Raw genomic sequence first — 17940 nt, 5'->3', positions numbered from 1 at the left:
TTCCATTTAAAAATTGTTTCTAAGGCAGTGTTTTTTTTGTGTATCTACGTGTGTGGTGTGCACAAACATGGGATGCTGAGATGCAAAGAGCAGAAGCTACCTCATGAAGCAACTATCATGGAGGGTGTTTAGAAGATTATTATATTTGGATGTTTTTCTATAATCAGAAAAATGTGATCATACAACCCAACATACAAGGTTTTCAACTCAAAGATAAAAACAATGACATTGAACTTGATTTCTTACCACAAAATCCCAAAACACAGGCAAGCGACCCCACCATTTAGCTAACTGACAGCTAAAACTGTCAGATATTCTAGCTTTATGTCGGGTCTGCATTTAATTGAAAGGAGAAAATGCTCAGTAGCGCCCCACACCCTTGGTATTAAGAAAAAAAAATAATATATCAGTTGACCTTAAATTGGGTGGACATCTATCATAAGTCTCGATGACTGATACATAAAATTGAACAGAAAGTCTGCCATTTTAGTTTGAAGTTGCCATGTTGGGAGTTGAAGGACTTTGACTTTGATCAACTCGACTGAGGAATTCAAATAAACTCCACCCGGTACCATCGATCCCAGCACTTCGATTCTAATATTCTAGGACCTGGGCTAACGTTTTAGGCTTTGAGCCCACACCATCTCATGTCACAGCATGGCCTCAATGTTTGATCATTTGGAGGATTTACCATGAAAAAAAAAGAAGTTCAACAAACTACCAACCAAGAAATAAGACAATGTAGAGATCAGTAGTTTGGAATCAATAACTTCCATCTCGCAATGACAGTGTCAATCAGATCTTTTCCACTTCCACTGCCGTCACTTTAGAAATAGAAGTGGAAATCGCAAAGTTACCCGTAAAATGATGTAACAGCAATAATTGGCCAAAGGGGAGCCACAATAGCGAGACAATGCAGAGATTCACATCGTATTCAAAGATCAATAGTTGGCTCTGTGTATTATTTCAGCTGGAATCTCGTGATCCGACAAGATCCAACATCTAAACAAAACAAAAATCAAACATTATTGCAAACAAACATGAACTAAACAGCGGCTAAGGAATAATATCCTGACTGGTCCACTGATACAAAACGCTAAAGTAGGGTTGCCGGGGTAACGCCAGTCAGCATCGTTGTTATTCCAAGCCAGTGCACACTCTACGTATGTTGATAATGTACAGTCGAGCTTCCGTCCCTGCACGCGATTACAAATACTGTGCTGTATCAGCACATTTGTGAGGTAAAAGTGCTGTGATGTTTCTTTGTTTTACAAAAGTTATTAGCTTAATTATGCGGCAGGGACTCTCAGCCCTCCCCTCGCGCTGTCATAACAATAAATCACCTGGCTTGTTTCTTCATTAGTGGCATAACATATGCATCGTGTTTGGCACGTATCGATCAGCTATCAGCCCAGCACGCTCCATCATCCGTCGTACGAGAGCCCACTCGCAGCCTTCGGGCGTTCACCGTCCGTCCTCGCTTGGCTGCAGCGCAAACGTGCTCAGCAATCTGATCGAAAGACTACGTTTTGGGGTTTTTTGGTACTTGACTTGGTAGCAGCCCCTGAAATGTGGACTGCAGTCGCTTTCAAGCAACTGCACTAGTACACTCTGCAAACATGCTGAACGTGATGTGGCATTTTCATTAGCGGGTTAATGTTTGGTCACATTAATTAAAAAAAAAAAAACATTTCTTTTTGTAAAGAACAACACTACCTCCATGTTCTAATAATGATACCGCATAATATTTTTTTTCTTGAGGATGACTTAAATTAGGCTTTCTGGCAACTGTAACCCTGCTTACTGTGGAAAAGACTCAGGCCACCAATATATATTTTGTTTTTGTACTGTTAAAATGATCACATATAGCCGTGGTGATTTCTTATTTTTTATTTTTTTTGCCAGTACAATTCCAGTACAATCCCAAAGTTACTGCTGTAAGAACTTAGGAAGTTATTTTAGTTTAGCATCAAGAGACCCATTGGCAAACTCTATGACTTTTGCATATTGTAACATTTCATTTGCCTTTTGCTATTCAATGTAAAAGGGTCAAACATTAGAAATGTCCCTCAGCATGTTGCACTGCAACATGTACTAGACCACTGTGAGAACCCCGAAAGTGCTGCCAGTATTTCGTTGCCATTTTTGTAGAAAAAAACTGTGAAAAAAATGATTTAATGTATCCCTCCGCAGAATCTGCATCTCACTGGCCTTCAACCAGACAGAATATTTCTGTTTTTATTGCCTTTTTTTTTTTTGTAACTCCTGTTGCGGTTCTTGTTCAGCCGTGGGCTAAAGGAAACATCTTGTGGCCAACATTGTTGAAAGAAGCGTGCATCCCTTCAGCATTTTATGGGTTTCAGTTGTTTTGTTGATGTTTTTTTTTTTGTCTTCTTGGCTTAATCTCCAAATTTTAACCACGCCTTTTCCTTAATTCTCTTCTGCTGCCGTGTTTTCAGGTCAGTCAAGCAACGGCTCGGTGGGCGAGGTGTCCATACAAGTGAACCTCATCTCTCACCCTGGCACCGGAGAGCACAAAGTCAGCGTGAAGGGTGAGCTTCAGATCAGTCGTCATTTCTATTCAAATGTATTCACGCTCGCTCGCCTGGGGCAACTCCCGAGATGATCGTGCTGCCGTCCGGGATCCCGAAAATGAATGAAGCAGCAGGTGACTGTGCTTGTGGCTCCATTTAGAAACAAATATGGTGCACCTCAGATGGTGGCCAGAGGAGAGTCATTTAGTTACTCAACTGCAGACAGGGAAAGGCATTACTAGAGAGAGCCATTCATACTTCGCACTAATTATTTTTTGGACAAATAAATGATGCTTGAGGAGCAACGTGAGCAGCGGAATAGCTCATGTCCTTGTGTCACCAACTATCCTTTTAACAAATGTATTTTTAGAGAGGATTTTAGAGGTGTTTGAGGCACTCATTCCCTACTTTTTAGAAAATTCTAGAAAGGTGGTGGCCACTCGACACGTTGCTACTGTTAATTTGCAATGGTTAGTTCATGTACTTTACCAGAAAACACCTTTTTGTTGCTCCCAGAAAAAAAAAACAACAATACACGACATGTGTGTTTTTTATCAGACATCAACGAGATATGTCACACTTAAAAGGAACTGAATATGTACTTCAGCATCGCCTGTGAATGCGAACATCAACATGGATGGACACAACACTGCAATGCGACCACTTGTTGTTTAAGAGTACATTTAATCCATGCTTACAATTGATAAGAAGCTATATCTCAGAGACTGTCTACATGCCTCGTTAGGTCCTGCTGTTTAGGTGCGCAACCAAGGCTCAGCAGTTGCAGTGGATACCGTGAACAAAAGAAAAAAAAACACTGGCAATATGTGTGTGGGACACTGTGTTTCAGAGCCCCTCCTGTCAATTATGATGAATTGTCATTCTTACCAACAGGGGGCGTATGACTTAAGCATTTCCCCCTGCTTTTGCACTCCGTCTCACTGCGTAGATTATTTTTAATGGGTGCCGTTTTATTTTTTTTATCCTCCCTAAATAAAATACTTTGTCAGCAACATAAGCGCTATGACGACATGTTCACAGCCTTACATTTATCTTTATTACCAAGGCAGTGGGGTGTGCCATTAGCTTGTTATTAGACCGCGCAAACAAGAGGCTGAGTGCTGCTTTTTGCCTTAATCTTCCATCATCTGTCTTTTTTTGTGTTCGTTCTCAGCCACAACATCAAAAGTCAAGTTACATTGGCAGTGCTGGAGCAGCCGGCGTACCAATCATTCATGTCTGTCTCCATGACGCAGAGCAAATCATAAAACAGTTCGGAGTGCTAATAATGTATTAATAAAAGATACTTTTCACGTTGAAGTGTAGTTTGGCCAAGTTTGGATTTCCTTTTGAAAATTCAGTCCCCAAAGCCAGTTTCACAGTGCAACGTACAATTTGGTAGGCATTTCTATCATGAGGAGACCCACAAAAATGTCTCAAGAACTCTCAAGAACACAGGAAATCATGGGGTCATTCTCACAATTTCCAGTGGTCCATTGCAAAAAGTTCCAAAGATTCGACTTATCACAACCTACCTTGTACACCACCTGTATTTCCCAACATTTAAACCGAGGTTTATGCATTCGACCAAACAAAAGTATTTATGAGAGAGTAAAAATGACATCGCCTCAATTTACTAATTTACTGAGTCAGTTTGAAATCTGGGCCTGTTTAGTTGGGGGGTTGTACAAATCATAACAGGTGAATTCACAGAATACCGTATTTTCCACACTGAAGGCACACCCAAAAGTATTCAATTTTCTCAAAAGCGGACAGTGCCCCTTATAAAATGATGCACCTTATATACCGGTTAATATTCTGATTTCCTGGATGTAGTATTTGAACTGTTCTGTAATGTGCTTTGTTACAGCAGCAGCAGTTGTGAAACCTCTATATAAATAAAGCTGTATTGTATTGTATTTTAGCGCAGCTCCATCTAGTGGATGCATAATGCAACCACAATAGTAGCTTCTACTCTATACACCTTATAATGCGGTGCACCCTATATATGAAAACAGTTTCAAAAGAGGCTATTCATTGAAGGTGCGCCTTATACTCCGAAGTGTCGTGTAGTGTGGAAAATACGGGAAATGTTTCTACTGCCATCTGGCGAAAGAGCTTTGGCTGTAATTGCTCACCCTGTCATTACATGTCCTTGGCACAAACTGATCAATACACATGCATTGTTTTGATGTCAGTAACAAGACTTAAGTGAAATTGATCATTTCCTCGCCACTCCTTATGAACACAGAATATACTTTCTGTGATGCAGTGTTTAGGAATCATGACATTAATCAGACAGGCGACACAAAATGTTGGCGTTTTTGTCATTGAATGGCCGCAAAGTTTGATAATTTGTCATAAATGCATGAAACTCCACAAGGTCGGAGCTTGATCAAACACCCTCCTTCTGAGATGAAGTGACAATTTCTGACAGAAATAGTAGAGGCTACTTGTCGTAACCCTGCCTCTTCCAATTTCCTTCAAACTTTTTACTTGCATCTCGTCTGACAATTCAAGGGTAGGTTTATCGCTGCTCAAAGCTTTAACTCAGCCTTACTTTGTGTATCAGTTGTCGGTGTGAACAACCTCCAGTGGCAGACCACCGCCATGTTCCGGCCATTCGTTGAGGTCAACGCCGTCGGGCCGCACCTGGCTGACAAGAAACGCAAATTCAGCACCAAGACCAAGAACAACAACTGGTCACCAAAGTACAACGAAACATTCCAATAGTAAGTCATGACTGGAAAAACAGGACTAAATTAACTCAACAATCCCCAAACAAGTTTGTGGCTTTTCACATGTCACTGTCCCAATCATTATTGTACTTTGACACACTATTAATGATGAAGGGGTGGTTAAGGTACTGTATTATCTATGTTTCGGTTGTCGGCATTGGTTTCTTTGTTTTCGGATAAGAATTTTCATTTTGGGGCATCACAAATAAAACCTTTATGGATATATAAGCAATATTGTAACATTCACACACTAAGTAAGTAAAACATAAAAATACAATTTTAGTCTCATGGCAAAGGCAATGTAACATTAACTGCCATACCGCAGTACAAATGCATTAAGAAGCTGTTAAGAGTAAAAAAATAATAAAATAAAAATTCAAAGTATATTACAGTATTTTCCAAAACTATAAGGCACACCTAAAAACGTTCAATTTTCTGAAAAGCCGACAGTGCACCTTATAATCCGGTGCACCTTATATATATTTATTTATTTATTTATTTATTTATTTATACATACTGCGGAAAATGCAGTATGGTTGTTGTATACTGTAAGAGATTTATGAAATCTTAACTCAGATGACAAATGACCAAAGTAAACAATCTCATTTCAAAATCTTATCCTGATAAATAAACTGAGGGTGTATGATGTGAAGACTGTGTAAATTCTAACAACTCAAAGTTGTCTGAACAGGGGAATTTTCCAGATAATAGCTGGAGCGGGTTCCACAAAACAAATTCATCGAGACCCACAACCTCATGGAGGATTCCTGTAGTTACATTCAGAAAAAAAATGCTAACCTACTCAAGAACGGTGAAAGGTGAACTGCTGTTCACTGCATTTGTCAATCATACGAGATTTCAGCTTTGCATTCCCTCTTTCCCATAGCGTCTTGAGCAACGAGCACGGGCCGGAGGCGTACGAGCTGCATGTGTCGGTGAAGGACTACTGCTTCGCTCGCGAGGACCGCATCATCGGCATGACCGTCATCCAGCTGCGCGAGCTGGCTGACTCAGGCAGCTGCGGCGCCTGCTACCCTCTAGTGAAGAGCATCGCCATGGACGAGACAGGCCTCACCATCATGCGGATACTCTCGCAAAGGACCAATGACGAGGTGGCCAAGGAGTTTGTGCGTCTCAAGACGGACACACGCTCAGCCGAGGAAGTGTCATAATGCGAATTTTGGGTGTGTGGGGGTGGGGAAAAAATGCAGTATTTCATTTGAATGGTTTTGTCCTACAGATGAGAATCACTGGAATGGTGTTCTACTTGAGATGATCCAAAGCAGGATGCGAGCAAAGGAGTTGTTTGTTTGTTTGTTTGTTTGTTTGTTTTTGTGCATGTGTGTAAGAAAAAAAACATCTGTTGGAATGTTCATTTGAATACTACAAGTACGTACAAGTGTTTACTGACCGTATGCTTATTATTAAGTACCATATTCAATCGGTTACGTTCAAGCAGACAAAATACCTTTTGTACACTTGGTCTTTTTTTGAACTGAGATTTGTTCCAATAAAGTGCCAAACCAGTGGAGTTGCAACAACATCAACAAAAAATGAAATGAAACAAAAAAGAACAAACTAGACACGAATTGTGGCAATGAACTAAGTGTGTTGGAAAATTTGCTCGATGATCCAGTGTAAGTCACTTTATGACTGTGTGGCATTCTGATTGTTGCAGTCTCTCGTTTGTCTGTTTGTTTGATATATATTTTGCCACCCAGCGTTGTTGTAAAGTTGCTTGTTGTGTTTTTAAATTATATTTTTTTGTTATTTGTTGTTTATTAATTTATTTCTACGACACGTTTGCCACTCAACTTTTTGGCGAGTTGTGTTTTTGTATGGCTTTGTTCTGCATTCATTTACATTCCTCAACCCCGTTCTTGTCACCTAGCACTGTTGCACCCAAGATTTTTTGTCATTTTAAAATTATTATTATTTTGCCCCTCCAAAAATACCGAGTCCCTTTTTGTCATTTGAACCACCCTTCACTGTTACAACATCCCTTATTTTAGAAAGAAAAATATATATTTGGGCCACCAACATTATTTCGAGGTCCCTTATCTTATTGTACTTTTTCCTACCAAGCACTGTTGTGGAGTCTTTTGTATCTTATTTTTTTACTTTTTGCCACCTAGACATATTGTGGAATCCCTGTTATTGTTTGTTTTTCACACCCAGCACAGTTGTAAAGTTCCTTGTTTTTAATTGTTGACCTTTTTAATGAATTGCATTTTGTATTTGTTTGTCACACAGCACTGTTGAGGAGTCCGTTGTTTTTGCGTTTCATTATTTTCTTTCAAGTGTATTTTGCTTTGTCACCCAGCACTGTTGCACGTCCTCTCGGTTGCGTCCTTCCCATGTTCTCACGGTAACCACCAAACAGGGTCCCGATCCCCGAGCCTTTAAACTCTTTGTATCGTAAGTCCACCGCAAGGAAATGGTTTGTTTTTATCTTATTTTGAAATGGCGATGACTGCTACATAAACCTTCATAGGTGTTTGTAATTTTATAATCATGACATAATCTGACAAAAGACTCCAGAAAGAAGGATTAGTCGTTTATATTTTCCTCCTTTTTGTTTCTTTTGAATTGGTAGCTTCTGGCCTTTTTGAATGACCACTGTGAACATGAGCTTTGGAAGGCAAGCTTACGCCGCATCATTTCACGTCATGTTTTTTGATTGTTTAAGTTCCTGATAAACTGCCAAAGTTGTTTAGAATCTTTGTACAAAAACAAACGCAATCCATTCCATACATGGAGATGTACAGTATATGTATATGTACATGTTTTTATTTGCCGCGGAGCTGGAATGCGAGCAAAATATGAGAGTGGCACATGTTCCTTTAAGATATAGAGAGCTGGAAAGAGAAAAAACACTCAGCTTCTGTCATTATTTTTCTTCATAAAAAGGAAAAAGTTTAACATTTTTGGTAAATATGCAACATTCCTATGTATTGCACTGATGGCAAATTGTATGTCATGTAAATATATTTAGTGAGATATTGTACAAAAAGTCTACTTTTCTTCTATGTGCATAAAGTATGTGCAAATGTGCTCGCAAATCTCGATCATTTCGCAAATCAAATATGCACTAGGACATAGATGACACATTTTTGTCGCAGGGCACATAATAGAGACAAAAACCATTCACACACATCTACACCCTCACTGAGTGGGAACCGATCCCACGCTACCCACACATAAATCAGGCAAGTGTGCCACTTACACCATCAGCGACCATTTTTGGAGTGTGCTTTGGTAGGTGCTGCATGTTTTCTTCACAAAGAGATCAAATTACCTCAATGGTTGATTTGTGTGAACGATCACATCTATGAAGTGAGATAAATATGGCTAATACAGTACTTTAGTTCACACGGTACTCATTGTGGCAAGGACATAATAATATCCGGAATCTACAATAGGTTATGAGCTGTGTCACTTTTTGATTAAAAAAAAAGATGTATATCAACATTTTGGGAACAGTTAGGGAACAGACATGTTAATATTTTTAGTCAAATGCAACTGTGTGAATATACTGAATATTTTGATAAGCACCTTTACTTACTAAATTTAGAAATGTATTGTCCTTCCAGCCACTGTTGTTGAGATTTTTTTCCTTATTTAGCATCCAAGAAGTAGGTGATGCTCTGCATTGTCAGGTTGTTCGCTGTTTTTTTTCCCCCCAAGTTAGTATTTTATTCTCTGCTGTGCTCTACTTACTCTCTGATAATTGGCAAAGCAAAAGAATTAATGCTTGTCGGTGGCAAATAAGATCCAACAATGTTTTAATGCCTGGCTAGTGCTCTTTATCTTCAGTACTTTATTTTGCTTTTCTGATTTAATGAGGTGGCACATGTATACACTTGATTGAAACAGATCCAATTAAATGTAAACAGTTGAGCCAGCATCTTCAGTTTCAAAGAGAAAAAAATCTACTGAGAGGATAAAGCGCAAAGTCCAGAGCGAGGTATACGTGAGCTTGTTTGTCTTTGAGAGTTTCTTGTTTAGGTCTGAGTATATGATAATTTTATGTATTAAAGACAAAAATGCAAAAGCACCACCATATGCTTAACGACAGTATGCCCTTCATCTGATACTTTCAATTCATTTTCAATGAAGTGTCAATGAACATTTGGCAAAGAGAGGGCCGATGAAAACTAGCTTTGAGCAAATTCGTGTATATTTACAGTATTTTCTGTAAGAAACAATTCATATACTTTGTCTCTTTTTAAAAATTATGACATTGGAATAAAAATGATGCTCTTGTTTTCTTTAATGCCCTTAAGATGCCACCAAAAGCTCTGCTTCTAGCAGAAGAGCAGCTAGCTACATTGGTTTGCCTGTTGCAAGCTTAATATACGCAAGGTGAAAATCACACTGATAACACCATTGACCTCCGATGAACGAGCACAACGCAACGAGAGATTAAATCCAGATCTTCAAGCAATAACATCACTCACATCAAAAAAGCATCACGCCCTCTGACATTTTTTAGCGACGCACTTATTGGGTCATTTGTTAAGCTGTTATCAGAGCGTTTAGTCCTTAGCACTTATCTTGATGGCGGTCAACCAGATAATGTCAGTCAGCCTGGAGAGTCAAAATATGTATTTTTCATTACAGAAAGAACATTCCCGGCCGAATATGAAAATAAGTGCTGGGAGAAAGCAGGAAGCGATAAAATTGCATTCACAGAAGAATGAGCAAGGAAGCAGGGGTCAAAATTTGTAAGACTTTGGGTTGGAACGTTAGCGTCAAACCAATTGTACTCCGATATGATGCTGTGACTAAACAGTTGTTTCCAAAATTTGGAAACTTATAGGAAACATACTTGATAGGAATCCATAGGACAGGGAAGGGTAAATAAATTTTACACTAATAAACATTCATTATGATTTCCATGAAAAATAGGGGAAATACAGAAAAAGAAAAGGTACAATCCAAAATACAAAAAAAATATTGGGGGGGGGGATGAACATGTGAATCCTCGGGTGCCAGAATGTGAATATGCAGGGATCGAAGTTTAAGTTGTAATTGCACCATTCACCACGAGATGGCAGACATGGCTTTGTTGCACTAACACCGGACCTTAAGTGGCTCGTACCTGTCATAGGATAGTAAGAAAACACTTTGTACACAAAGAAGCGAACCAAGATCCAGAATCCCTCAAAACCTTTTGTTCAATCTGGGGTCGCCATTAAAATGTAAAGGACGGAAGGACCGAGCAGTATGTTGTAAATTGAGGCCACAGCATGTGCGTGTGTGTGGGTGCGTGCGTGTGCATGCACATATTTGGAATCGTATCGAGCCTGCTGATTTATTTTACAGTTCAGATGACATGAGTACAATAAAACTAGGAGGGAAAAAAGAGAGAATAAATTATCCAGAACTTAGGCGAGGGGCCACATGGATCATGCATGTCCATCTGTGAGGAGATAATGGGATGCAGCAAGCTGTTACTGTATGTGTGAGTAGCAGTGTGAGTAGCACCCCATACACATACTGTATATAGCACCCAACCTGGACTTTGCTGTGCCCTTCAAAGAGGAATGCTGTTTATTTTTGAAGGGAAAGATTGATGGGGCTTACTTCCAGGGATGGATTACTCGATCGCTGACGGACTGTATTTCTGACAAGCCTGAAACTGGACCATTTCAAAGAGTCTAGAAACTTCTTTAAAAACTTTCTACACTAAAAAAAAAACTCAATCTCATCAGTTCTTTGTTGGTCTACTCAAAGTTTTGTAAACATTTGCTCTGCAGTTATTGAACAAGCAACCAAGTCTAACATTCTATATCACACCTGGCATCTTTGAATTTAACATTTTTCCCAGGTAGAAAGCATTTGCTGCAAAATGTATAAATACATCAGAAGAGGAGAGGAATGGAAATAGAAACAAGGTGGCGTTTTAGTGAGGCAAAGGCTTGAAGTAAGTCTTTACAGAAAAGCTGAAAAAGAAGATGAAAAATTGATAGATGAGGGAGTAAAACTGTAAACCAATCAGAAGCCTGAAAAAGGTCACTCCATGAAAAGACCCAACAACTGCAGACAAGGAGGCTCATACTGTACAGGATCTGTTTTCCCACATCCTTCATTGCCCTTGGCTCAAGGTTCACCAAAAAAAGAAGTTGTAATTGGAGTTGCAGTTCGCAGTGCTTTAGGACTGCACTGCATCATCCTGCGGCCACTTTGAATGGACCAAAGTACTCAATGAAAGCATACAGAGGGAACGTGTTTTGTTTTGTCATCCAAGTGACACCAAATGGGATCATAAGGGCATTAGACGAGTGTCATTGACCTTCTGGTGTTTGGCGCCTTGATGATGGGAGTTGTTGAAGCCGCTGGTGTAACCAGTCATTGTCGCGTCGTGATGTGTCAGGTCATGTCACGGGCGCAAACTATGCTGTAATTGATTCCACCGTGTGGCAGCTTTATAGCAAACACACTTGACGAAAAGGACGCCTCATTTGTTCAACCCTGCAGAACACTCTTCTCAACTGAGTGCGCGTACACTCATGTGTGGCCATCTGGTTGGGATGACAACGACAATTGCAATTGTGAGTAGATTACATATGCTGATGTGAGAAAAAAAATCACTGTGTTGTGAATCCACTTAATCATCCAGAATTACGCTGCATCGAGTTATATTTAACACTGGCATGCTTTCTCTGACTCCATCTATGAAATATAGAATACTTTCTTAGCCTTCAAAACAACAGCCGAGCGATAGTCCTCACTCTCGACCCGGATGATCATAGAACGTTATGGCTGCGCACAGACAAGCAAAATTGTGTACATTGTCTTTTTAGAAGCAGGTAGGGAGTCCACAAATCTATTGGTACTCTATTAAAAAGAAGACATTTTCAGCCATACTTGCTGTGATATAAAATGTTAAAAATGGCTTCTTGTTTTTTTTTTTTAGCTGCACGGTAGCCAATAAGGATGCTGACAATGACAATGCTTCCAAGTCAAAATATGGAGAGTGGGATAGAAACAGGACTGATGATTGTGAGAAAAACATTCTCAGTTTCAGGCAATCAGAAGAAGCTTGGAGTAAGCCATTTCTTGAAAGGTCAAAGCGGCAGCTAAGGAAAAGAGAGAATCCCATGTGCGATCAGTCCGTGACGGGCAATGAACCATTGATAGAAATAATAAGAAACGCCGAAAATCGTGGTTACAAAAAGATGACATTTTCAGAAAAGCAGCCGCAATAGCAACAGCAGCAGTTAAACGAGAGAAAAAAATGGGACTAATCTTGAATTCACACTTGACAGGGATTGAATGGCGGCAGTTTTCTTGTTTTACACCTCAACAGACGGTATTTTTGCAGTAAGCCTTGTTACAATTCCAACCCAGTTTAGTTTTTTTGTACATTTTAGTTTTATTGAGCGGAGTGTTATGATGGAGCATGTGCAGCACAGCTGCGAGGAGCTTCGCCCCCCAACTTGGAGCTAAGTGCCAGGTACGTTCTAAAAGAGGAAGCGAGAGAGAGAGAGAGAGAGAGAGAGAGAGACAAATGTCTAGATGGGACAAGAAAACTGAAATGAACTACCCACTCGGAGGACTGTGGTTGCTCCTTTCTGTTCAGACTCAGCTTGGTGTGAGTGATGTCACACCAAAAGAAATTGGTGTTAATGCAGTGAAAAACGTTTTGGTTAAATGTACTCAATTTTAACAGGTGGATGCACAACAGACTCAAGTGGATCGAGATAGATTCTTTTAATAAGCAGGTGTATCGTCTACGAAAAAGCATGCTGTGATCACATCTTTCAACCTAGTATCATTCATTCATTCATCTTCCGTACCGCTTGATCCTCACTAGGGTCGCGGGGGGTGCTGGAGCCTATCCCAGCTGTTTTCGGGCAGTAGGCGGGGGACACCCTGAATCGGTTGCCAGCCAATCGCAGGGCACACATAGATGAACAACCATCCACGCTCACACTCACACCTAGGGACAATTTAGAGTGTTCAATCAGCCTGCCATGCATATTTTTGGAATGTGGGAGGAAACCGGAGCACCCGGAGAAAACCCACGCAGGCCCGGGGAGAACATGCAAACTCCACACAGGGAGGCCGGAGCTGGAATCGAACCCGGTACCTCTGCACTGTGAAGCCGACGTGCTAACCACTGGACTACCGGGCCGCCTCAACCTAGTATCCTCACTCACCTTTCTAATGAACTAACAGTTAATGGCTGAAATGAAGAATGCGATTGTATACTTTGATCGGAGCACAAGATTGGTTATTTATTGATGACCGTATTTCCAGCACTATAAGGCGCTACGGAGTATAAGGCACACCTTCAATGAATGGCCTATTTTCAAACGGTTTTCATATGAAGGGCGCTTCTGTACGAAAAGGCACATAGAATAGAAGCTGCAATAGTGGCTGAGGTTACGTTATGCATCCACTAGATGGAGCTACGCTAAAGGGAATACAACACAATACAGCTTTCACAACCACTGCAGCTTTCACAAAGCGCTTTACAAAACAAATACTACGTCCCCAAAAAATCTGAATATTGATCCATATATAAGGTGCGTGGGATTATAAGGAGCACTGTCGGCCTTTGAGAAAATTGAATGTTTTTAGGTGCACCTTATAATGCGGTAAATATGGTACAGTATTTTTATTATTATTATTATTTTACTATTTATTTTTTGCCTTGCTTTGCTTTTCTATGCCAGGTTAATTATCCTACATGTCATGGTTGAATGTAATAAAATGCTGTGGAAGCTTTCTGGGTTACCACTGACGGTTTTATGAGATTTTTAACTGCATGAAAAAGAAAAAAAAAGCAGCTAAAAGAAGACAATGAGTCAGCGTCTTTTTTTTCCCCCTGCCCCTGATTTGATGTATTGCGGTGGGACAGCTGTAACAGAGATGGAGCACCTGCGCAAAGCTTTACATGCCTGGCTTCCATTTAAAGCGCTCTGACTGTGCAACTGCAGTTATGCTCACTTTGCGGGCGGCCTGAGCTCTGACTCGGAGCATCTTCCTGCAAAGACCATCTGCTCCTCACGTAATTACATCCTCATGGGTGTCATCACGCTCCACACGGCAGTTTCCACTCCGCGGCCTCTAGGCCAAGGTGGCAATGGGGCAATGGGCCATGCCCCCACGCCCCCAACCCACACACACACACTCTTCCCATGTATTTTTTTTCATCTGTATTACAAGAAACAGTAACAACTCACGATACATACTCTAAGTGTTTTGGTGTCATAGGTTAGGCTTATGCTCAAATAAAGGAAAATGAACAATGTAATAATATGAAAGAGTTTATTACTCTCCTTCAATTAGAGTTGTTAAATTACAAAACATCTTGACTTGAGTCTTTTAAGCGTTCAATGTGACGACTTCTCAAAATTCAGCTTGTCAACATTGAATTTATCACAATCCTACATAAACATATAATATATACATATACTGTGTACCTATGGATAATATATACAGTTAATATGAACTAAAGTCTACCGGCTGACCAAAGCGATGTTTTGAACACAAATTGGAACAACTGTGAGACGTTTTATCTCGGAGGCACAGTGCATTAGAAGTAATGAATGGTCAATAACAGCCTTCAAATGCGTCTGGAAAAAATGGAGTGTGTAATGGAGTGTTCACTTTTTGGTTTTATACTGACTTAGAGAAGCAACACCACCTAACACTACAGCCCAAGGCACTTATGTTAATTTTGTTAGTCACTGCCAGTGGTCCTGCAGTTAAAATTCACTCAATGTCAAAACAGTCTTCTTTTGTTCCAATGTGTCTGCAGGCACTTTATTTATTTTTACTCCACTTTATGGCCTTCGCACCCCATTGCATGCAAGTGATTGAATAGCGGCAACTCCGCAAACATTTTAATGAAGTGCCTCCCTCATTGATTTCAGCTACAAAACAAGAGTATCACAATAAGTATGAATGCTCTCCATATAACTAAAGACGGCCACACTCAAAAAAAAAAAAAAAGGAACACAAGCACTCAGCCTGATTTAAATAAGTCAAAACCGGAGCTTGTTAAATATTCATATGAGATTTAAGCATGAAGGTAACATGAGTTTTAAAATCAGTATAAGGGCAATCTTTCAGCTCTTTGATATGATAAATCACCTGTTTCTAAAGAGCTCTTGAATGCATGTACGATACAGCCATAATATTTAGAAAGCATCATAAAAAATATCTGCGCACCGCATGTGCTAATGGAGATGACGCATGCAAACGTTTGCATGTACCGGCTGTCAAATCAATATGTCAGCATAGCATGATCTCATACGGTGCTCCTGGTACTTGGACAGTTTTACGATTAATCATCGTCACTGCTGTAGTGTCACCTTTCATTCTTCATACGCCACACTGCAGGTGAGCGACATTTCCATAGTCATAAATCATTTCATATGAATATATTGTGATGCTATTTTTTTTTGTGCCTGCGCACATTTACTTACAAGAGTCAAGTGTATATTTACACGTATGCGAGTGTTTGACATTTTGGATTCCAGGAGGTTGTCAGACTGCAAATACGGTGGCATTTCAAGTAAGCATCAGGAATGATTGTGTTTATTTTCACCCTGAATGGAATGTTGGTGTCACAAAACCATGTCTGGAACTACTGTAGCTTAGGTAATGTGGATTTTTTTACATTGAACTCCTACCTACTCGTGCTTTGCGATTCACACATTCACTTATTTGCGATTTTTCTTATTTCCAGCTAGTTTCTGAAGAAAGAAGGTGTTGCGTGTTGCGTGTTGAATCAAAATCTTACGTTACTTTTTTAAAATTTGACCCCGGTAGGATACTGTTGTAATTTTCAGGATATTTCAAAAGCTAAAGTGAATAATATCATGGAGGAAATGAAAGAAAAATGGAGTAGGTAGAGTTTTGAAAAGGAATATTCAATAATTTTTTTTAACCATATTTTCCGCACTACAAGGCGCTTCCGGGAATAAGGCGCACTTACAATGAATGGCCTATTTTAAAACTATTTTCAGATGTAGGGCACGCCGCATTATAAGGTGCATAGAATAGGAGCTACAATAGTAGCTGCAGTTGCATTCTGTATGCACTAGATGCAACGATACAATACGATACAATCCAGCTTTATTTGTATTAAGGTTTCACAACCGCTTCAGCTAGAACAAAGCACTTCACAGAACATTAAATACACTACGTCCAAGAAATCAGAAGGTGCGTCGGATTATAAGGCGCAATGTTGACTTTTGAGAAACGTGAATGCTCTTAGGCACGCCTTATAGTGTTGAAAATAAGGTAACTCTGAACTCCGTATTATGTACTCCTTTACTCCTCACCAGTGCTGCATTGAGCGAGAAAGGTCGAAAAAATGGCCTGCTGTTACGAAGGAACCTTTATATGTAATTAAATATGTCACTGAAGTTAATGGCCATAGCAGGACATGCATGTCCTGTCTGTTTTGATGTATGACATGCAGAGTGCTGCTGTACAAAACAGCCTTTGGCGCGAGTTATCCAGTGTGCGCCACCATGAAGACTGTCAACACATTGTAATTTCACTTGTGGAGGTGACAGTTCATTCCCAAGTTTCCAAATTACATCTGTAAATGTTTTGACTCAACTCGTGTGCAGATTTGTGCTTGTGATGCATGCAGCGTTTAGTCCATTCTGACATCAGGGCTAAATTCTGGAAGCCTTGCTCGTTTTTGCGGTGAGACAGAACACAGAAAATTGATTCTGTTATGTAGATTTATTCCCCACTTGATGGCCAGGCAGGCACTCCGTAGACCAAGCATTTTGTATTCAAGCAATTTAAAAAAAAACAACAACAACAATTTCCCATAATGACCCCCCACTAAAATATAATCTGTGCTGTTAGTAAAGTTTTATGTGTGTGACAACTTTACCCACTATACAAATCCAACCTTGTGTTTGCCAAAAAAAACATATTGTGAACACCCTTCATCAGCACTGATACAATTTGATATTCTGTAAATCGATATCTGTTTGAAATTGATGCATGTATTCAGTCTTCAAAAGCTCAATAGATGCATTTATTGCTTTGGATGAATAGGTTGATGCAAGTTTTCCTCTGGAAGGATGGATGGATCTAGATGCGTAGAAAAAACTGCCGTGGTGTTAATAAATAGACCAAACATGCCCCCCCCCCCCCATTGTTTTAATTAATAATCTGTGAAAATGTTCTTTGAAAAAAAAGAACCCCCGAAATAGATACATAACCATGCGGACACTACGCCTGCCTCATGTGTCTTCCGCTGATTTATGAGGTTGGCCCTCTGCATGTGTGTGTGTGTGCTGAAGTAATTATGTCAGCACTGTCAGTGTTTTTAGGTGCTCCACAAATTCACATGTGGACATATGAGTTCCTAAATTTGTGGAGGCAATCCCTCAAAAGTTTCTCAGAGCAGAATTCAGTCTTTCTTCCCCTTTGAAACTGCAGCTGCAATCAACTCATTTTTGTGATTCCCTCCATGAAGCAGCCCAGCGGGAACCCAAAAGGGCGATGTGGCTTCTGGGAAATGTGGGTGAAAAAAAAAATCGATCTGGGATTGAGTCTGCCTCCTGAAGTGTGATTCTCGAACGTATTCTGTATCTTCTTTGGCTGAATGCAGTTTTCATTCATTAAAGCACATTGTGATCTTGTACTTTGAACTGCTAAAATGACCTACTGTTGTTAGC

The 17940-nt window shown here is 40.0% G+C and overlaps 1 protein-coding gene across 4 annotated transcripts in view; it reads left to right on the top strand.

Moving 5' to 3' along the window:
* Positions 1-8326, top strand: part of LOC127599131 (protein unc-13 homolog C-like) — a 109416-nt gene extending 101090 nt beyond the window's left edge. For all 4 annotated transcript variants that reach the window (XM_052062809.1, XM_052062808.1, XM_052062810.1 and 1 more), the window contains 3 exons: positions 2460-2552; positions 5107-5266; positions 6159-8326. In XM_052062809.1, coding sequence (XP_051918769.1) covers positions 2460-2552; positions 5107-5266; positions 6159-6444 — 539 coding nt within the window. In that variant the 3' untranslated portion in view covers positions 6445-8326. The remainder of the gene's footprint in view (positions 1-2459; positions 2553-5106; positions 5267-6158) is intronic.
* Positions 8327-17940: the final 9614 nt, after the last annotated feature.

Source organism: Hippocampus zosterae, chromosome 4, assembly GCF_025434085.1.
Source record: "Hippocampus zosterae strain Florida chromosome 4, ASM2543408v3, whole genome shotgun sequence".
Lineage (NCBI taxonomy): Eukaryota > Metazoa > Chordata > Actinopteri > Syngnathiformes > Syngnathidae > Hippocampus > Hippocampus zosterae.
This window is presented reverse-complemented; position numbering and strand designations above follow the sequence as displayed.